The sequence below is a fragment of the Aquarana catesbeiana genome, linkage group LG09 (assembly GCF_042186555.1).
Source record: "Aquarana catesbeiana isolate 2022-GZ linkage group LG09, ASM4218655v1, whole genome shotgun sequence".
Classification (NCBI taxonomy): Eukaryota; Metazoa; Chordata; class Amphibia; order Anura; family Ranidae; genus Aquarana; species Aquarana catesbeiana.
The window spans coordinates 15,696,357-15,718,087 of NC_133332.1; the positions used below are offsets into that span (position 1 = coordinate 15,696,357).

General features: G+C 45.2%; 1 protein-coding gene across 1 annotated transcript in view; it reads left to right on the forward strand.

Annotated features, from left to right (window-relative positions):
* Positions 1-21,731, forward strand: part of POF1B (POF1B actin binding protein) — a gene marked incomplete in the record, with an annotated part of 138,138 nt that overhangs the window by 114,398 nt on the left and 2,009 nt on the right. Inside the window, 8 exon segments of the mRNA XM_073598127.1 lie at positions 3,082-3,153; positions 3,291-3,383; positions 8,968-9,081; positions 11,688-11,840; positions 13,023-13,142; positions 13,230-13,358; positions 14,658-14,722; positions 17,303-17,414. Of these exon segments, the coding sequence (XP_073454228.1) occupies positions 3,082-3,153; positions 3,291-3,383; positions 8,968-9,081; positions 11,688-11,840; positions 13,023-13,142; positions 13,230-13,358; positions 14,658-14,722; positions 17,303-17,408 (852 nt within the window).

Below are 21,731 nucleotides of genomic sequence, written 5' to 3' on the forward strand. Positions count from 1 at the left end.
CCTAAACCCCTGGGACTTGAATTTGGTCCTGGCTGTGTTACAGAAACGGCCTTTTGAACCAATAAGTCAGATTCCTTTGGTCTTGTTGACAAGGAAATTAATTTTTCTGGTGGCCATCTCTTCTGCTAGAAGAGTATCAGAATTAGCAGCCCTTTCCTGTAAGGAGCCTTATTTGATTATACACAAGGATAGAGTGGTACTACGCCCTCATCCTAGTTTTTTACCGAAGGTGGTTTCTGATTTTCATTTAAACCAAGACATTGTTCTACCTTCCTTTTTTCCAGATCCCTGTTCTCCGGAAGAGAGATCTCTACATTCGTTGGATGTAGTAAGAGCAGTTAAGGCCTATCTAGGGGCAACTACTCAGATCCGCAAGACGGATGTTTTGTTTGTGCTGCCAGAGGGTCCCAATAGAGGACAGGCAGCGTCAAAAGCTACCATTTCTAAATGGATTCGACAGTTGATCATTCAAGCTTACGGTTTGAAACAGAAGATTCCTCCGTTTCAGATCAGGGCACATTCCACAAGGGCTATTGGTGCTTCTTGGGCAGTGCATCACCGGGCCTCTATGGCTCAAATCTGCAAGGCCGCAACCTGGTCTTCAGTTCATACATTCACCAGATTCTATCAGGTGGATGTGAGAAGGCATGAGGATATCGCCTTTGGGCGTAGTGTGCTGCAGGCAGCAGTACAGGGTCCTCAGGTCTGATTGCACCCTACTTGGTCGTGGTTTCCCCCCCCTCAGGTAGCATTGCTCTGGGACATCCCATCAGTAATTACTGTGGCTCTGTGTCCCGTGATGTTCGAGAAAGAAAATAGGATTTTTTAAAACAGCTTACCTGTAAAATCCTTTTCTTTCGAAGGACATCACGGGACACAGAGGTCCCACCCCTCTTCTAATACACTATATTGCTTGGCTACAAAATTGAGGTATCCCTGCAAGGGGGAGGGATTATATAGGGGGTTGAACTTCCTGATAGGGTGTGCCAGTGTCCAATCACCAGTGATACCTATATAACCCATCAGTAATTACTGTGGCTCTGTGTCCCGTGATGTCCTTCGAAAGAAAAGGATTTTACAGGTAAGCTGTTTTAAAAAATCCTATTTTTTTGTATTTGGATATGTTTTGTAGCAGAAATTAAAAAAATATTGTTTGGTGTTTTTTTTTCAAAATTCGTAGTCTTCTGTTTATAGCGCAAAAAAAAAAATAAATCAGAGGTAATAAAATACCATCAAAAAGAAAGTTCTGTTTGTGGGGAAAAAATGACATAAATATAGTCTGGATACAGCGTTGCATGACCGCACTATTGTCTTACCTGGTCATTAAGAGAGGTAAATCTTCCGGAGATGAAGTGGATAACAAAACAACAAAAATAGAAATAATAATAATAATTATTGTTATTAATAATAATAATAATAATAATAATAATAATTATTGTTATTAATAATAATAATACAAATAATAATGCCACTGCCGCAGCTCTTCAGAAGAAGTGTGTTGGGACCATAGGCATGCGCAGGAGGTATGCTTGGGCACACCCTAATCACTTTGTGCTGTGCCCGATTCCCCCTACTGCCCCGGCTTCCCCTCATGTTGTGCCCTCCCACCCCAGTGCTGCTGGCTTCCCTTCTTTCCTCTCCTTTCCCCCCTGCTGCTGTGGCTGGTATTTCAGGATGGAAAGTGGGGGAAGGGGCTAATCAATATATCATTCATCGGCCCCTTCCTTTTTGAACATACTCACTCACTATGTTCAATCATAGCTGAAGCATAGTAAACTATTCACTATGCTTCGGTTTGTGAATGAACAGGAAGCTGCTCAGCACCAAGCACTTCCCATTCATTCACTGTGCAGTGCAGCTGAGGCTGCAGAGAAAGGTATGAGCTTTGGGGTTGAAGTAATTGGATGCAAATAAATATTATTCGAGGGTGGTGACGGACTTCCTCTATTTATTGCACCTATGTAGTAACTTGTCTATTCCTATAGTTAGCTGGTCTATTAAAACTCTGATCACATTAATGTTGATATCACAATAATACAAGGTTAGCTATGAAACCAAGCACACTGCTTAATAAAACAAAGTCTTATTTATTTCCCAAGAAAATAGGAAACATTAACATGAAAGTACTAAAAGATATTAGAAACATATACCAACAGAACACATAATACAAGAATATCAAAGATACTTATCACCATGCTTTCCTCGAGGCTTTGTATCGTCAGGCTTGACTCGGATGACAAAGAGAGAGCCATGTGGCTCAAAATGGTGGATAGAGCCATGCGGCCCAGGCACAAGCCAAGAGTGATAAGGGTAGAGACAGAGAGATAGCTTTCTCACTCGTTCAGTCTTTTATACTTCGATCATACACCATCCAAACCCAACCCCAATGCCATCCCATCTAGACTTTTGACGAATCAGTAGACAGTCCTCCTTAACAGATTATATCACTGTCCGTCCTGCTGTATTTTAGGCTTTGGGGGCAGCATTGTCCATGTCAATCTTCAATGCCTTTTGATCTTCTGCAGCATGACATTCATCAATCATCTTGTCAGCTATGGTCCCTTTCAAGTTTGTGTTATAGCAACAGACGCTCCGGAGCCAAGAGCTGAGAGAGACATTCCAGACCGCCCCCCCAGGAAAGCAAATGCTTGGTTGTATCAACCAGAAAGAAACTCAAACCTTTAGCAGTTAAAGCCATGAAACTGCAAGTATCAGCATAGCTGATCTTTGGGAATAGGAAACAGATATGTAGAAACTCCAGAAATATGACATTAGACCATGTTGCCTTCCAACAAGGGTGCACACCCTAATGCAATAGGCTGCGCACACCTATGGCTGGGACCTCGAACTCTCTATTCACTTCTGATATTAAACTGACACTTGTTGTCGCCAATAGCTACACAAATTTGTGTAATAACCCCCTACTCACCCTGATATGTAATGTACAGTTTTTTCGATGACTTAATAAATGATCAATGGCCCTGATTGTAACTGATGAAGATCCATTTTGGTTCGGTTCCTGGATCTCCTCTGTGATGATTGGCTGTGTGACGCCCAGTTCTTCTCTTTTCTCTCTTGTAGGAAGACATCGAATCGCTGATCCCAAAAGGCGTCTCTGAACTCACCAAACAGCAAATTCGCTACCTGCTACAGGTGAGACTCCGCAGAGAACACAAAATATTCTTTTTTTTTTTTTTTTATTTGGTTAGTTTCTATTATTTTCTTTCTTGCCTATATATACTGTATATATTGATTTTTTACACTGATTGTCTTTTTCATTCCATGGTTAGATGAGGCAGACCTCAGATAAGTCGATGAAACTTGTTCTGGCGACCTTCAGCAGCCTGCGGGAGGAACTGGGACACTTACAGGATGATCTGAATGTAAGTAGTGATACCACCGGTGTACTCAGTCTTATACAAACGTGATTGGCAGCAATGTGGTCATTGTATTTGGACCAAAGATCTGCAGGCACAGGAAAGGTGCCTCGTATTTGTCTTTCCCATTCCTGTCTTCTCCTAGTTCTGTATTTTGGGTGAAGCACATTTTAGTTTGCTCCAAAAATAAATCTAGATGCAGGTCTGGATGTCTATAGGATGAAAGGCTGTAGCTGGGTGGATAGGTAGAGTGCACTGGATATTGGGGTTGGGTGAGGTACATTGAGTGTAGGGTGAGCTGGGTGATGGGGTCAGGTGAGGTACACTGAGTGTAGGGTGAGCTGGGTGATGGGGTCAGGTGAGGTACATTGAGTGTAGGGTGAGCTGGGTGATGGGGTCAGGTGAGGTATACTGAGTGTAGGGTAAGCTGTGTGTTAGGGTCGGATGAGGTACACTGAGTGTAGGGTCAGCTGGGTGATGGGGTCAGGTGAGGTACATTGAGTGTAGGGTGAGCTGGGTGATGGGGTCAGGTGAGGTATACTGAGTGTAGGGTGAGCTGGGTGATGGGGTCGGGTGAGGTATACTGAGTGTAGGGTGAGCTGGATTTTGGGGTCAGGTGAGGTACACTGAGTGTAGGGTGAGCTGGGTGATGGGGTCAGGTGAGGTACACTGAGTGTAGGGTGAGCTGGGTGATGGGGTCAGGTGAGGTACATTGAGTGTAGGGTGAGCTGGGTGATGGGGTCAGGTGAGGTATACTGAGTGTAGGGTAAGCTGTGTGTTAGGGTCGGATGAGGTACACTGAGTGTAGGGTCAGCTGGGTCATGGGGTCAGGTGAGGTACATTGAGTGTAGGGTGAGCTGGGTGATGGGGTCAGGTGAGGTATACTGAATGTAGGGTGAGCTGTGTGTTAGGGTCAGGTGAGGTACCATGAATGTAGGGTGAACTGGGTAATGGGGTCGGGTGAGTTACACTGAGTGTAGGGTGAGCTGGATGTTGGGGTCGGGTGAGGTACACTGAGTGTAGGGTGAGCTTGGTGATGGGGTCAGGTGAGGTACACTGAGTGTAGGGTGAGCTGGGTGATGGGGTCAGGTGAGGTATACTGAGTGTAGGGTGAGCTGGGTGATGGGGTCAGGTGAGGTATACTGAGTGTAGGGTGAGCTGGATGTTGGGGTCAGGTGAGGTATACTGAGTGTAGGGTGAGCTGGGTGATGGGGTCAGGTGAGGTATACTGAGTGTAGGGTGAGCTGGGTGTTGGGGTCAGGTGAGGTATACTGAGTGTAGGGTGAGCTGGGTGATGGGGTCAGGTGAGGTATACTGAGTGTAGGGTGAGCTGGGTGTTGGGGTCAGGTGAGGTATACTGAGTGTAGGGTGAGCTGGGTGTTGGGGTCGGGTGAGGTACACTGAGTGTATGGTGAACTGGGTGCTGGGGTCAGGTGAGGTACACTGAGTGTAGGGTGAGCTGTGTGTTGGGGTCAGGTGAGGTACACTGAGTGTAGGGTGAGCTGCATGTTGGTCGGGTGAGGTACACTGAGTGTAGGGTGAGCTGGGTGATGGGGTCAGGTGAGGTATACTGAGTGTAGGGTGAGCTGGGTGATGGGGTCGGGTGAGGTATACTGAGTGTAGGGTGAGCTGGATTTTGGGGTCAGGTGAGGCACACTGAGTGTAGGGTGAGCTGGGTGATGGGGTCAGGTGAGGTATACTGAGTGTAGGGTGAGCTGGGTGATGGGGTCGGGTGAGGTATACTGAGTGTAGGGTGAGCTGGATGATGGGGTCAGGTGAGGTATACTGAGTGTAGGGTGAGCTGTGTGTTAGGGTCGGGTGAGGTACCATGAATGTAGGATGAACTGGGTAATGGGGTCAGATGAGGTACACCGAGTGTAGGGCGAGCTGTGTGTTAGGGTCGGATGAGGTACACTGAGTGTAGGGTCAGCTGGGTGATGTCAGGTGAGGTACACTGAGTGTAGGGTGAGCTGGGTGATGGGGTCAGGTGAGGTACATTGAGTGTAGGGTGAGCTGGGTGATGGGGTCAGGTGAGGTATACTGAGTGTAGGGTAAGCTGTGTGTTAGGGTCGGATGAGGTACACTGAGTGTAGGGTCAGCTGGGTGATGGGGTCATGTGAGGTATACTGAGTGTAGGGCGAGCTGTGTGTTAGGGTCAGATGAGGTACACTGAGTGTAGGGTCAGCTGGGTAATGGGGTCAGGTGAGGTACATTGAGTGTAGGGTGAGCTGGGTGATGGGGTCAGGTGAGGTATACTGAATGTAGGGTGATCTGTGTGTTAGGGTCAGGTGAGGTACCATGAATGTAGGGTGAACTGGGTAATGGGGTCGGGTGAGTTACACTGAGTGTAGGGTGAGCTGGATGTTGGAGTCGGGTGAGGTACACTGAGTGTAGGGTGAGCTTGGTGATGGGGTCAGGTGAGGTACACTGAGTGTAGGGTGAGCTGGATGTTGGTCGGGTGAGGTACATTGAGTGTAGGGTGAGCTGGGTGTTGGGGTCAGGTGAGGTATACTGAGTGTAGGGTGAGCTGGGTGTTGGGGTCAGGTGAGGTACACTGAGTGTAGGGTGAGCTGGGTGTTGGGGTCAGGTGAGGTATACTGAGTGTAGGGTGAGCTGGGTGATGGGGTCAGGTGAGGTATACTGAGTGTAGGGTGAGCTGGGTGATGGGGTCGGGTGAGGTATACTGAGTGTAGGGTGAGCTGGATTTTGGGGTCAGGTGAGGCACACTGAGTGTAGGGTGAGCTGGGTGATGGGGTCAGGTGAGGTATACTGAGTGTAGGGTGAGCTGGGTGATGGGGTCGGGTGAGGTATACTGAGTGTAGGGTGAGCTGGATGTTGGGGTCAGGTGAGGCACACTGAGTGTAGGGTGAGCTGGATGATGGGGTCAGGTGAGGTATACTGAGTGTAGGGTGAGCTGTGTGTTATGCCGCGTACACACGGTCGGACTTTTCGTCTACAAAAGTCCAACGGACGCTGACGGACTAAAGCTGGCTGGTAATCCGATCGTGTGTGGGCTTCTCCGGACTTTCAACGGACTTTTTTAGCCTCAAATCCGACGGACTTTAGATTTGAAACATGCTTCAAATCTTTACGTCGTAAGTACGACGGACCCCGAAATCCGCTCGTCTGTGTGCTAGTCCGACGGACAAAAACCCATGCTAGGGCAGCTATTGGCTACTGGCTATGAACTTCCTTATTTTAGTCCGGTGTACGTCATCACGTACGAATCCGTCGGACTTTTGTGTGGTCGTGTGTAGGCAAGTCCGTTCGTAAGAAAGTCTGCCGCAAGTCCGCCGAAGGTACGTCGGAAGTCTGTCGGACAGGCTGTCGGACTTTTGTAGACGAAAAGTCCGACCGTGTGTACGCGGCATTAGGGTCGGGTGAGGTACCATGAATGTAGGATGAACTGGGTAATGGGGTCGGGTGAGGTACACCGAGTGTAGGGTGAGCTATGTGTTAAGGTCGGGTGAGGTACCATGAATGTAGGGTGAGCTGGGTGCTGGGGTCAGGTGAGGAACACTGAGTGTAGGGTGAGCTGGATGTTGGGGTCAGGTGAGGAACACTGAGTGTAGGGTGAGCTGGATGTTGGGATCAGGTGAGGAACACTGAGTGTAGGGTGAGCTGGATGTTGGTCGGGTGAGGTACATTGAGTGTAGGGTGAGCTGGGTGTTGGGGTCAGGTGAGGTATACTGAGTGTAGGGTGAGCTGGGTGATGGGGTCAGGTGAGGTATACTGAGTGTAGGGTGAGCTGTGTGTTAGGGTCAGGTGAGGTACACTGAGTGTAGGGTGAGCTGGGTGATGGGATCAGGTGAGGTACACTGAGTGTAGGGTGAGCTGGATGTTGGGGTCGGGTGAGGTACACTGAGTGTAGGGTGAGCTGGGTGATGGGGTCAGGTGAGGTATACTGAGTGTAGGGTGAGCTGGGTGATGGGGTCAGGTGAGGTATACTGAGTGTAGGGTGAGCTGGGTGATGGGGTCAGGTGAGGTATACTGAGTGTAGGGTGAGCTGGGTGTTGGGGTCAGGTGAGGTATACTGAGTGTAGGGTGAGCTGGGTGATGGGGTCAGGTGAGGTATACTGAGTGTAGGGTGAGCTGGGTGTTGGGGTCAGGTGAGTTACACTGAGTGTAGGGTGAGCTGGGTGATGGGGTCAGGTGAGGTATACTGAGTGTAGGGTGAGCTGGGTGATGGGGTCGGGTGAGGTATACTGAGTGTAGGGTGAGCTGGGTGATGGGGTCGGGTGAGGTATACTGAGTGTAGGGTTAGCTGAGTATTGGAGTCAGGTGGGGTGAATAGTGTGTCAGGTGTGTACTGGGTTTAGGGTTATATGGAGCATGCTGAGTGTCAGGGTCACGTGGGGCGTACTGTGTTTCTGGGTCATGTGGGGCACACTGAATGTCAGGTAAGGTGTGCTGGGTTTTGGGGTCCCATGGAGTGTGCTGGGTGTCCCAGTAAGGAGAACTGTCTTGAGTGTGGGGGTGATATGGGCTGTGCTGGGTTTTTCAGTCAGGTGGGGTTTCCTGGGTACTGGGGGTATTCTGGGTGCCGTGGTCAGGTGAGGTTTCCTCATTGCCGGGGTCATGGGGAACATACTGGGTGTGGTGTAGTGGTCAGGTGAGGCCTCTTGGGTATTGGGGTCATGAGGGGACATCTTGGGTGTCATGGGTCAGGTGAGGTCCCCTACATATTGGGGTCATATGGGGACATGCTGGGTGTCATGGGTCAGGTGAGATTTCTTGGGTTTTGGGGTCACATGGAGACATGCTGGGTGTCAGGTCATGTGGGGCGTGTTGGGTGGAGGAGTACCGAAACCTTGGCACAATGCAGTCATTGATATCGCAGTGTGGGAGTTTGTATAACAGGTCAGACCAGGAGAACATGAATTAGGAATATTTATTATAATAGAAGGGTGTTTTTATATCTGGGCAGACGGGGGCTGGGAAACACTAAAATCTCAACACGTGTTTAATCAAGAACAGCAAAGAGCCCCCTGTGGTCACCTGTACACCCCGCACCTCTCCGATCCCATCTCATAGTGTCTCATAGAGAAGAATAAAAACTCTGCCCCCTACTGGCATCACCAGCCAATGCAGAGACCAAGGGGGCGGAGCTCTGACCCTGAATTTAAGAATGTCTCTCTTCCCCTAGAGGTGGTAATAGACATGTGAAGGTTGTAGTCATCATGCTGACTTGATCTGACCAGCGGTCGGCATGTCTATTGGCCAGTGGGGTCCTAAATGTGTAGGACTCCTATTCTACATCTATATGATCTCATCCCTGCCCCCAATAGGAATCCACAAACCATCCGATCACCCCAATCCAATGGGATTTATTTCATTGCTCAAATTCTCAGCCCATGTCATCCTGAAAACTGAAAGTAATGAAAGAACTCAAAGTTCTAAGCCCATCAGGGTGTAGGATTTCATGCCGTCGATCACTGTAACCTTTCCTGTGTTTTGTGCTCCCCCTGCACCTGGACACATTACATGAATGGAAATCAATTTTTATTGGCTGCAATTACTTATTTTGCATTGAGTGCCAATTTCCTTCCTGTAGAAACTCTGATACAAAGTGTTTTTCTTCTTCTTACAGAAATTAGAAACTGCCAAAAAATCTCTGGAGAAAGATCTGACCTTCAAAGACGACCAGATCAGAGAATACGAGACCATCCTGGCCTCCCTGAGAGAGAAGAACCGCCAGCAGCAGGTACAGCCAGTGCTTTATAGGACAGATGGCGTGTGATTGGACACTCAATGAGAAGGCAGCCTGTGATTGGACAGCCCCATGTGATTGGACATTGTGTGATTGGACAGCCCCATGTGATTGGACATTGTGTGATTGGACAGCCCCATGTGATTGGACTCTGTGTGATTGGAAGGCCCCATGTAATAGGACACTGTGTTTGGACATTGTGTGATTGGACAAGCCCATGTGATAGGACACTGTGTGATTGGACAAGCCCATGTGATAGGACACTGTGTGATTGGACAAGCCCATGTGATAGGACACTGTGCTTGGACAGCCCCATGTGATAGGACACTGTGCTTGGACAGCCCCATGTGATAGGACACTGTGCTTGGACAGCCCCATGTGATAGGACACTGTGCTTGGACAGCTCCATGTGATAGGACACTGTGCTTGGACATCCCCATGTGATAGGACACTGTGTCATTGGACAGCTCCATGTGATAGGGCACCGTGTGATTGGACAGCCCCATGTGATAGGACACTGTGTGACTGGACAGCCCCATGCGATAGGGTACTGTGTGACTGGACAGCCCCATGCGATAGGGCACTATGTGATTGGACAAGCCCATGTGATAGGACACTGTGTGATTGGACAAGCCCATGTGATAGGACACTGTGTGATTGGACAAGCCCATGTGATAGGACACTGTGTGATTGGACAAGCCCATGTGATAGGACATTGTGTGATTGGACAGCCCCATGTGATAGGACACTGTGTGATTGGACAAGCCAATATGATAGGACACTGTGTGATTGGATGGCCCCATGTGATAGGGCACCATGTGATTGGACAGCCCCATGTGATAGGACACTGTGCTTGGACAGCCCCATGTGATAGGACACTGTGCTTGGACAGCCCCATGTGATAGGACACTGTGCTTGGACAGCCCCATGTGATAGGACACTGTGCTTGGACAGCCCCATGTGATAGGACACTGTGCTTGGACATCCCCATGTGATAGGACACTGTGTCATTGGACAGCTCCATGTGATAGGGCACCGTGTGATTGGACAGCCCCATGTGATAGGACACTGTGTGACTGGACAGCCCCATGCGATAGGGTACTGTGTGACTGGACAGCCCCATGCGATAGGGCACTATGTGATTGGACAAGCCCATGTGATAGGACACTGTGTGATTGGACAAGCCCATGTGATAGGACACTGTGTGATTGGACAAGCCCATGTGATAGGACACTGTGTGATTGGACAAGCCCATGTGATTGGACACTGTGTGATTGGACAAGCCCATGTGATAGGACTCTGTGTGATTGGACAAGCCCATGTGATAGGACATTATGTGATTGGACAGCCCCATGTGATAGGACACTGTGTGATTGGATGGCCCCATGTGATAGGGCACCATGTGATTGGACAGCCCCATGTGATAGGACACTGTGTGATTGGACAAACCCATGTGATAGGACACTGTGCTTGGACAGCCCCATGTGATAGGACACCGTGTGATTGGATAGCCCCATGTGATAGGACACTGTGTGATTGGACAAACCCATGTGATAGGACACTGTGTGATTGGACAGCCCCATGTAATAGGACACTGTGTGATTGGACAAGCCCATGTGATAGGACACTGTGTGATTGGACAGCCCCATGTAATAGGACACTGTGTGATTGGACAAGCCAATATGATAGGACACTGTGTGATTGGATGGCCCCATGTGATAGGGCACCATGTGATTGGACAGCCCCATGTGATAGGACACTGTGTGATTGGACAGCCCCATGTGATAGGACACCGTGTGATTGGACAGCCCCATGTGATAGGACACTGTGTGATTGGACAAACCCATGTGATAGGACACTGTGTGATTGGACAGCCCCATGTGATAGGACACTGTGTGATTGGACAAACCCATGTGATAGGACACTGTGTGATTGGACAAACCCATGTGATAGGAAACTGTGTGATTGGACAGCCCCATGCGATAGAACACTGTGTGATTGGACAGCCCCATGTGATAGGACACCGTGTGATTGGATAGCCCCATGTGATAGGACACTGTGTGATTGGACAAACCCATGTGATAGGACACTGTGTGATTGGACAAACCCATGTGATAGGACACTGTGTGATTGGACAAACCCATGTGATAGGACACTGTGTGATTGGACAAACCCATGTGATAGGAAACTGTGTGATTGGACAGCCCCATGTGATAGAACACTGTGTGATTGGACAGCCCCATGCGATAGAACACTGTGTGATTGGACAGCCCCATGCGATAGAACACTGTGTGATTGGACAAGCCCCATGTAATAGGACACCAATGTGATTGAACAGCCCCATGCGATAGGATACTGTGTAATTTGACACTGTGTGTGTGATTGGACAGTCCCATGTGATAGGATGATGTGTGATCGGACAGCCCCATGTGATAGGATGATGTGTGATTGGACAGTCCCATGTGTGGGATACAGGCATACGAATAAAAACTCTACGTTATGGCCGGAGTTCTACTTTAAGAGAAGTACATAAGTGACCCCAGTCCCAGGGACGCCCCCCCCCCTCATAATCCCGGCTCTGTCATCTTTTGTCTCTCCAGCAAGAACTGAAGGAGAGTCAGATGAAGCTGCGCAGCGTGGAGGAGACCATCACATCGCTGCGCAATGCCGACAGCGACAAAGACTACCGGCTGAAGGAGCTGGAGTACGCCAAGAACGCCATGCAGCAGGAGAACAAAAATCTGCGGATTCAGGTGAGACCTCCGGACATGTTTTTTGTTTCTGAGCTAAGAGACGGGTTATGTTGGGGGAGATCTGCGTATTGTTACCCGCAGCATTGGTTCTCCTCCAGTCTTGGAGTTTATACATTTAAGGTGTATAAAAAATGTACTGCAGCTTATCAGTCCTTAGATGGGGGGGGGGGGGGGGGGGCGCATTTGTTTTCTTTTTCATTACATACTTCCTGTCCTAGAGTGACAACACTCACTATTGAGAAGCAGCGTTGTCACTCTAAGCGGCTCTCCTACATCTCACCTACATAACACCCCCCCTTCTCCTCATCTCATAACCTAGGAGGAGGAGGGGGCCGTCGGCACTATGTGAGATATATATTCTCACTTTTCCTTTGGGTGAGGAGATATAAAGGGGCGGCGACGGCTGGTCCTGTATATTTTTTTTGGGGGGGGGGATTGCTCCTCCTTTCGGCCAATCGGGTCTCAGGACCCGCTTCCTGATTGTCCAGGTGGAGAATCAGGAAGACAATAGCAAATATTGTCATACAACTGGGTGGGCTCAGGGCACAGTGCTCTGCGCCCCGAGCCCACCCTTTTTTTAAGCCAATTAGAGCCTCCGGCTCTAATCATGTGCTTAAAAAAAACAAAAAAAACATTGGAATCCATGTGTCCGGCTTCCTGCATTTAGATTAGGGGGTCGGATAAATGGATTGGGGGGGTGGAACCCTTGCGCCCCTTATGGACGGGGGCGCCACTGTAAAGGGGTTTATTTATAAAGTATTCTAGCAAGGTTGCTGAAATTTCCCAATCATTTTTTCCTAGTAGATCAATTGCTGTGTTGTCAGCTCCATCTAGTGGCCAATGTGTGGTATATTTCTCATTGAGATGTTTCAGGCAGCTATACTGAATTTAGGCCACTAGATGGAGACAACGACATAGGAATTAAGACTGCTAGAAATAACATGGGTACGTTTCGGTCACCTTGCATGAATGCTTTTAACATTCGGCCAACGAATGCTTTATAAATAGACCCCAAAGTGTTATTGTGTTTTTTTTTTTTTTTTAAATGCTTTGTATGACACGTGAGCTACTGCTTGTCCAGGTGTTCTTTCCCTTTCTCTATAATTGTGTAGCTCTCTTAGCTGTAACGCGTTCGGTAATTGTTACAGCCTGTGATTGACGAGTCTTGTGTTTTCCGCGCAGGTCTCCGAAACCGTCTCCAACCCCATGCTGCAGGCCAAGACCGACGAGATCACCCGGCATTACAAGGAGATGATCGAGAGCCTCCGAGAGGAGAAGGACAAGGAGATCCGCACCCTGCGGGTAAGGCTTGACAATGGGAGGGTGAGCTGACCCTTTTCCCCCGTGAGATGTGGAAATTCTAACGCGTTGATGTGACGTGTATTGCAGACTCAGGTCTCCAAGTTCCAGCACGACGTGACGGTGAAGCAAGGCAGCAGCAGCGACCTGCAGATGAAGCTCATGGAGCTGACGTCCTCGCTGGAGGAGAGGGATTCGCTCATTAAGAGACAGCAGGAGGTGAGGACTAGACATGTGCACTGACAAAAAAATGTGTTCGTTTTCGTTTCATTCGTTTTTTGCTTTTTTCGGAAATTCGAAAATCGGGAAATCCGAAAATTCGGATTTTCAAATTTTGGATTTCCAAATTTTCGAATTTTCAAATTTGCGATTTTCACATTTCCGATTTTCAAATTTCCGATTTTCTGAATTTCAAAATTTCAGAATTTCGAATTTTCTGAATTTAGGATTTTCCGAATTTCAAAATTTCTGAATTTAGAATTTTTCCGAATTTTCGAATTCCGAATTTCTGGAATTCAAAAATTCGGAAATTCAAAAATTCAAAAATCCGAAAATGTGAAAATCTGAAAAAAAAAGTAAATCAGTAAAATTCTAAATAATAACTAACTAGTAATAACTGACTATTAAATGATAGGTATTGGAATTTCCTTTAAAATTTGGCTGTTAGTGAACGTAACAAATACAAATTTATCTGAAGTTATGAATTATTCAAAATAATGAATGCCGCATCTAAACAAATGGAATGGAACAAATTATTAATAAATAACAATAAAAAGGTTTTATTACTATTATTATTATTGCTATTTATTATAATTAGATCGTTATGTTCCATTCTTTTCGATATGGCATTCGTTATTTCAGATAATTCGTACTCGTTACATTCACTAACAGCCAAATTTGAAAGGAAATTCCAATACCTATAATTTAATAGTTATTATTAGTTAGTTATTTCAGATTTTCAAGTTTTTCGGATTTTCATTCTTTTGAATTTTCAGATTTTCATTCTTATTTTCGGATTTTCAAATTTCCTCATTTAGAATTTTCGAATTTCCGAAATTTCGAAATTCCAAATTTCCGAATTTCCGAAATTTCGAAATTCCAAATTTCCGAATTTCCGAAATTTCGAAATTCCAAATTTCCGAAATTTCGAAATTTCGAAATTCCAAATTTCCGAATTTCCGAAATTTCGAAATTCCAAATTTCCGAAATTTCGAAATTTCGAAATTCCAAATTTCCGAATTTCCGAAATTTCGAAATTCCAAATTTCCGAATTTCCGAAATGTCGGAAGTTCCAAAATTTCGGATACTGAAAAATTCGGAAATTTTTGGAAATAACGAATTTAATAGAATGTAATAGAGCAGTAATAAATAAGAGTTCTAACCCTTCCCCCGCCCTGCCCGGGAAGCCAGGCCGGAGCTTTTTACGTTGAGACTCGGCAGTTGAGAAGTTTTACGAACTTTCTTTGGATAAAACAGAATATGAAGGATGGCAATTTTTAAATTCTGTGTCTCCTGCAGGAACTTCTCCGGTTGCGCACACAGAGAGAGTCGAAGAACGTCACCCAGGAGATCATCACAAGGAAGTAAGTGGAGAGCTACGAACCGCCATCCAGATGACTACAACTCCCAGCACCCCCCACCCCCACCCATTCCACAACATCATTGCAACCAGATGTCTGTCCACACTAACAAATGGAAGTCAAAGTTTTTAAAGCCCAAATCCAGCCAAAATAATCATAATGGGCACAGCAGGTGTACAGACCCGGGAACTCAGCACAGGGATGGTGGAAACTCCTCATAATGGGTACAGCGGGTGTACAGACCCGGGAACTCAAGAGAGGGATAGTGGGAACCCCTCATAATGGGCACAGCAGGTGTACAGACCTGGGAACTTGGCACAGGGATGGTGGGAACCCCTCATAATGGGTACAGCAGGTGTACAGACCCGGGAACTCAGCATAGGGATGGTGAGAACCCCTCATAATGGGCACAGCAGGTGTACAGACCTGGGAACTCAGCATAGGGATTGGGGGAAACCCTTCATAATGGATACAGCAGGTGTACAGACCTGGGAACTCGGTACAGGGTTGGTGGGAACCCCTTATAATGGGCACAGCAGGTGTACAGACCTGGGAACTCAGGAGAGGGATGGTGGGAACTCCTCATAATGGGCACAGCGGGTGTACAGACCTGGGAACTCAGCACAGGGATTGTGGGAACCCCTCAAAATGGGGACAGTGGGTGTACTGATCTGGGAACTCAGAGCTAAATGGGTCTCATAAAAAATAAATCAGATTCTGGGTGTTTAAAGTCCAAATATTTAGGTGATCTTTTATTTAGTTGCACTTCTTATGTATGTTCCAAATAGGCTTTTGTACTAATGTGGTCACAAATACTTTAATGTTAATTTTCTTATACTCTCGGTAGTTCATAGACGTCACCTTAGATCTGCATACAATATCAGTACTTGTTATCTAAAGTAATGACAAAGTTATCACCAAATAAAGAGGCCCATATCAGAAATGTAAAAATTGAATAAAAGAATAAAATGGAAAGAATATAACTTTCTTCCAAAATTCGAATAGAATAAATTTGAATAGAAAAGAATAGAATAGAAAGAATATAATAATTTGAATTTTGAATAGATCAGAAAATAGAAATTTCCAAATTACAATAGTAACAAATTTAAACGAATCCGAAATAACAAAACAAAATTTCATCTGAGATTCGAATGAAATTGAGTTTGAAAATAAGAATAGAATAGGATAAAATAAACTCTACCCATCTTCTGAAATTTAAATTTCAAATAGAATAAATTTGAATAGAATACATTTGAATTAGAATAGACTTAATTAGAATAGAATAGAAAAGAATAGAGTAAAAAAAAAAAGAATAAAATGGAAAGAATATAACTTTCTTCCAAAATTCGAATAGAATAAATTTGAATAGGATAGAAAGAATATAATAATTCAAATTTTGAATAGATATGAAAATAGAAAATTCCAAATTACAATAGTAACAAATTTAAACGAATCCGAAATAACAAAACAAAATTTCGTCTGAGATTCGAATTAAATCGAGTTTGAAAATAAGAATAGAACAGAATAGAAAAGAACAATAGAATAGGATAAAATAGACTATAATCATCTTCTGAAATTCAAATTTCGAATAGAATAAATAGAATACACTTGAATTAGAATAGACTTGATTAGAATAGAAAAGAATAGAGTAAAAAAAAAAAAAGAATAACATACAAAGAATATAACTTTCTTCCAAACTTTGAATAGAATAAATTTGAATAGAAAAGAATAGAAAAGAATCGCATTTCGAGTAGAATAGAAAGAATATAAATAATTTGAATTTTGAATAGATAAGAAAATAGAATAGATAAGAAAATAGAATGAATTTAACCATCTTCAGATATTCAAATCTCAAATATAATAAATTAAAATAGGGAAGAAGAGAGTAGAATAGAATATAAAAAAAAACAATAGAATATAACCATCTTGCAAAAGTTGAATAGAATAAATTTGAATCGATTTTGAAAACGAATAAACGAAACAAGGCGCAAAGTCCATCAAGTCCAACCTATGTAAATTTAACTAAATGAAATTATTTTAAAAACAAATCAAAACGAAACAAATGTTTCTGTTCTGTACATGTCTATTTACTACATAACAAGTTACAGCAATAACTTAACGCGTTTCAGCCGAAGCCTTACTCCTAGCATATTGCTATGAGGCAGTTGTGGTGAACCTTGGCGCCCCGGATGTTTTGGAACTACAATTCCCCTGATGCTCATGCACTCTGCAGTGTAGTGGAGCATCATGGGACATGTAGTTCCAAAACATCCGGGGTGCCAAGGTTCGCCATCACTGCTATAAGGCCTTGGCCGAAATGCGTTAGCTTGTTGCTGTAACCTGTTTTGTAGTTCATAAAGAATCCATTGCAATGGATGATACAGAGTAGCTGGCTTTATTGTACTGGTGGTCAACCAGTATCTCCCCAGGGTTCCAGTGAAAAACCTATACAGAATCTCCCGGATTCCACCCTTATCACTATACCCGGATAGGAAGGGTGGGCTGTAGAGGAAGGAGGAATTCTCTGGGTTCTGTAAAGCCCCCATAGTCCTGAAATAACATTTTCTGAATGTGTAATAACAGATACAGCACCCAGTACCCCATCCTCAGGCTGCTGAATGACTACAAAGAGACCCCGGGCATGACGACATCGCAGACGTTCCTCCTTGAGCGAAAGTCGAACCGCTAGAAATCGGTAAGGATAATAGGATTTATTTTATGCAATGGACATGTGACGGTCCTTTGTGGTTCCCTATGCCTAGTTCTATTCATATATATATTGTTTTAAAGGACAAAATTTTCATCATTATTCTCATAGAAAATATTGAATTGGCTCTCTTGCCCATTCATAAACCTCGGGGGAATTTTTCCATCAACCCAACTAAGGTGAAAATAATTCATAGCACCTGGAGAGAGGCCAACGATCCACCATCCATATTTCTTCCAGACTGGGGAAACTATGTAATAAAAAAAAATGACAATCCTCACTATCGGACTCGCATCTGTTTCTACTGGTTACCATTGTCACGGAAACAGAAAATTAAGGGAAATACAAAATTGTACAATTGTCACCAGAAAAAGGAGAAAATCATTCAGTGGGGATAAATGTTCCAGTGACAAACGAAACCCAAAATAATGTTTTGGCTACACATATACTTTATAATGTCCATCAAATTCTTCCTCTCACAAGTCCTACAGGTTTGGCCCAGAGGAGAACGGGAACAAGAACCCCTCCCCCCCCTTTGGATAATTTATATGGCCACAGGGTTGTAGACCCTACCTGACCATCACACCTAAATGATCTTGCTGGACATCCCATTTCAAAACCATGGCCATTAATATGGAGTTCCCTACCTTCCCTATGGTCAATATTATGAAGCTGCCCCCTTTGTATCTTTAACATCCTCCACACACCTGGGAAGGCATTCCACACGATTTTGGAATGTGTGTGTAAGAATTTGTGCCCATTTTGTGAAATCAGGTACTGATGTTGGATGAGAAGACCTGGCTTACCATTGGCATTCCAATTCATCCCAAAGGTGTTCAGTAGGGTTGAGGTTAGGACAGGACAATCAAGTTCCTCCACACCAAATTGGTCAAACTATGTCTTTATGGAACTGGTCCCAACTGGTCAAACCATGTCTTTATGTAGCTGATCCAATCTAGTCAACCCATGTCTTTATGGAGCCAATCCAAACTGGTCACCCTATGTCTTTATGGAGCTGGCCCAAACTGGTCACACCATGTCTTTATGGAGCTAGTCCAAACTGGTCACACCTTGTCTTTATAGAGCAGGTCCAAACTGGTCACCCTATGTCTTTGTGGAGCTGGCCCAAACTGGTCCCACCATGTCTCTATGGAGCTAGTCCAAACAGGTCACACCATGTCTTTATGGAGCTGGCCCAAACTGGTCACACCATCTCTCCGTGGAGCTAGTCCAAACTGGTCACACCATATCTTTATGGAGCTGGTCCAAACTGGTCACCCTATGTCTTTGTGGAGCTGGCCCAAACTGGTCCCACCATGTGGAGCTTGTCCAAACTGGTCACACCATGTCTTTATGGAGCAGGTCCAAACTGGTCACCCCATATCTTTATGGAGCTGGCCCAAACTGGTCACACCATCTCTCCTTGGAGCTAGTCCAAACTGGTCACACCATATCTTTATGGAGCAGGTCCAAACTGGTCAACCTATGTCTTTATGGAGCTGGCCCAAATTTGTCCCACCATGTCTCTATGGAGCTAGTCCAAACTGGTCACATCATGTCTTTATGGAGCAGGTCCAAACTGGTCACCCCATGTCTCTATGGAGCTAGTCCAAACTGGTCACACCATATCTTTATGGAGCAGGTTCAAACTGGTCAACCTATGTCTTTATGGAGCTGGTCCAAACTGGTCACATCATGTCTTTATGGAGCTGGTCCAAACTGGTCACCCCATGTCTTTAATGAGCTAGCTTTGTACACAGGGGTACAGTCATGCTGGAACAGAAAAGGGTCTTCACCAAACTGTAAGGCCTCATGTAGACTGCTGCTGGTAAACAGACGTTTAGGAGCAGTTGGGCCTTTTCTTCAGCTGCCCCTGAACTCTCCTCTGTTATCTTATCAATACATGTACACAGGGTCGTTTATAGTCATCAATAGGCAGTTGAGTTTAGAAGCATTTTTTTGGAAAATAAAAAAAAATGCGTTCAGGACGGATGTTCAGAGGCATTTGAAACGCCAGATGCCTGTAACAGCTTGTAAACTCGGTAACTTGTATTTAGCCGCGTTTCGTTTACAGGCATTTTTAGTGGAGATACATTTTTGACTATTTGAAAAAAAAGGAAACGCTCCTAAATGCGGCATGTAAACGTGGCAAAACTGACGTTTTTAAACGCCGTTTACTATCTGTCAAGTTAAATCGTTCAGGGGAGGTTTTAAAACATCCCGTGTACATGAAGCCTTACCACAAAGGGTGGAAGACACAATTGTCTAAAATGTCTTTGTATGACGGAAGATTAACAGTACCCTTTTCTGGAGACACCTGAACTCCACCAATGGGGGGGTGAAGGGTGTGATGGTCACTTGTCCACATATTTTTTCCACATGGTGTACCATTAGTGACCTCATTTGGTTGACATTCCACAGCCTACAGTAAAGAAAACCTTTCACTGATGGAAACTCTTTTATTACACAACTGATGTCCCCCTGTCCTTTAATATATATATATATACAGTATCTCACAAAAATGACACTTTGCTACAATGTATATGTTTTTCACATGGACACAGTAATTACAAAAGGCACTTTAATCCTTATTGTTTGGTTCATACACAGGCTTATCCTGTGCTGGCTGCTTTAGTATATTTTGGGATCAGCACGGCAAAAGTAAGTACACCCCTCACATTTTTTGTAAACATTTTCTTCTACCTTTTCATGTGATAACATTGAAGAAATGACACTTGTCTACAATGTAAAGTAGTGAGTGTACAGCTCGTATAACAGTGTAAATTTGCTGTCCCCTCAAAATAACTCAACACACAGCCATTAATGTCTAAACCGCTGGCAACAAAAGTCAGTACACCCCTAAGTGAAAATGTCCAAATTGGGCCCCAATTAGCCATTTTCCCTCCCCGATGTCATGTGACTCGTTAGTGTCACAAGGTCTCAAGTGTAAATGGGGAGCAGGTGTGTTAAATTTGGTGTTATCGCTCTCACTCTCTCATACTGGTCACTGGAAGTTCAACATGGCACTTCATGGCAAAGAACTCTCTGAGGATCTGAAAAAAAGAATTGTTGCTCTACATAAAGATGGCCTAGGCTATAAGAAGATTACCAAGACCCTGAAACTGAGCTGCAGCACGGTGGCCAAGACCATACAGCGGTATAACAGGACAGGTTCCACTCAGAACAGGCCTCTCCATGGTCAACCAAAGAAGTTGAGGTCACGTACTCAGCGTCATATCCAGAGATTGTCTTTGGGAAATAGACATATGAGTGCTGCCAGCATTGCTGCAGAGGTTGAAGGGGTGGGGGGTCAGCCTGTCAGTGCTCAGACCATACGCCGCACACTGCATCCAATTGGTCTGCATGCCTGTTCCCAGAAGGAAGCCTCTTCTAAAGATGATGCACAAGAAAGACTGCAAACAGTTTGCTGAAGACAAGCAGACTAAGGACATGGATTACTGGAACCATGTCCTGTGGTCTGATGAGACCAAGATAAACTTATTAAGTTCAGATGGTGACAAGCGTGTGTGGGGGCAACCAGGTGAGGAGGACAAAGACAAGTGTGTCTTGTCTACAGTCAAGCATGGTGGTGGGGGTGTCATGGTCCGGGGTTGTATAAGCACTGCCGGCACTGGGGAGCTACAGATCATTGAGGGAACCATGAATGCCAACATGTACTGTGACATACTGAAGCAGAGCATGATCCCCTCCCTTCAGAGGCTGGGCCGCAGGGCAGTATTCCAACATGATAACGACTCCAAACACACCTCCAAGATGACCACTGCCTTGCTAAAGAAGCTGAGGGTAAAGGTGATGGACTGGCCAAGCATGTCTCCAGACCTAAACCCTATTGAGCATCTGTGGGACATCCTCAAACAGAAGGTGGAGGAGCGCAAGGTCTCTAACATCCACCAGCTCCGTGATGTCGTCATGGGGGAGGGGAAGAGGACTTCAGTGGCAACCTGTGAAGCTCTGGTGAACTCCATGCCCAAGAGGGTTAAGGCAGTGCTGGAAAATAATGGTGGCCACACAAAATATTGACACTTTGGGCCAAATTTGGACATTTTCTCTTAGGGGTGTACTCACTTTTGTTGCCAGCGGTTTAGACATTAATGGCTGTGTGTTGAGTTATTTTGAGGGGACAGAAAATTTACACTGTTATACAAGCTGTACACTCACTACTTTACATTGTAGACAAGTGTCATTTCTTCAGTGTTGTCACATGAAAAGAATAAAATATTTACAAAAATGTGAGGGGTGTACTCACTTTTGTAAGATACTGGGGGTTATTTACGAAAGGCAAAT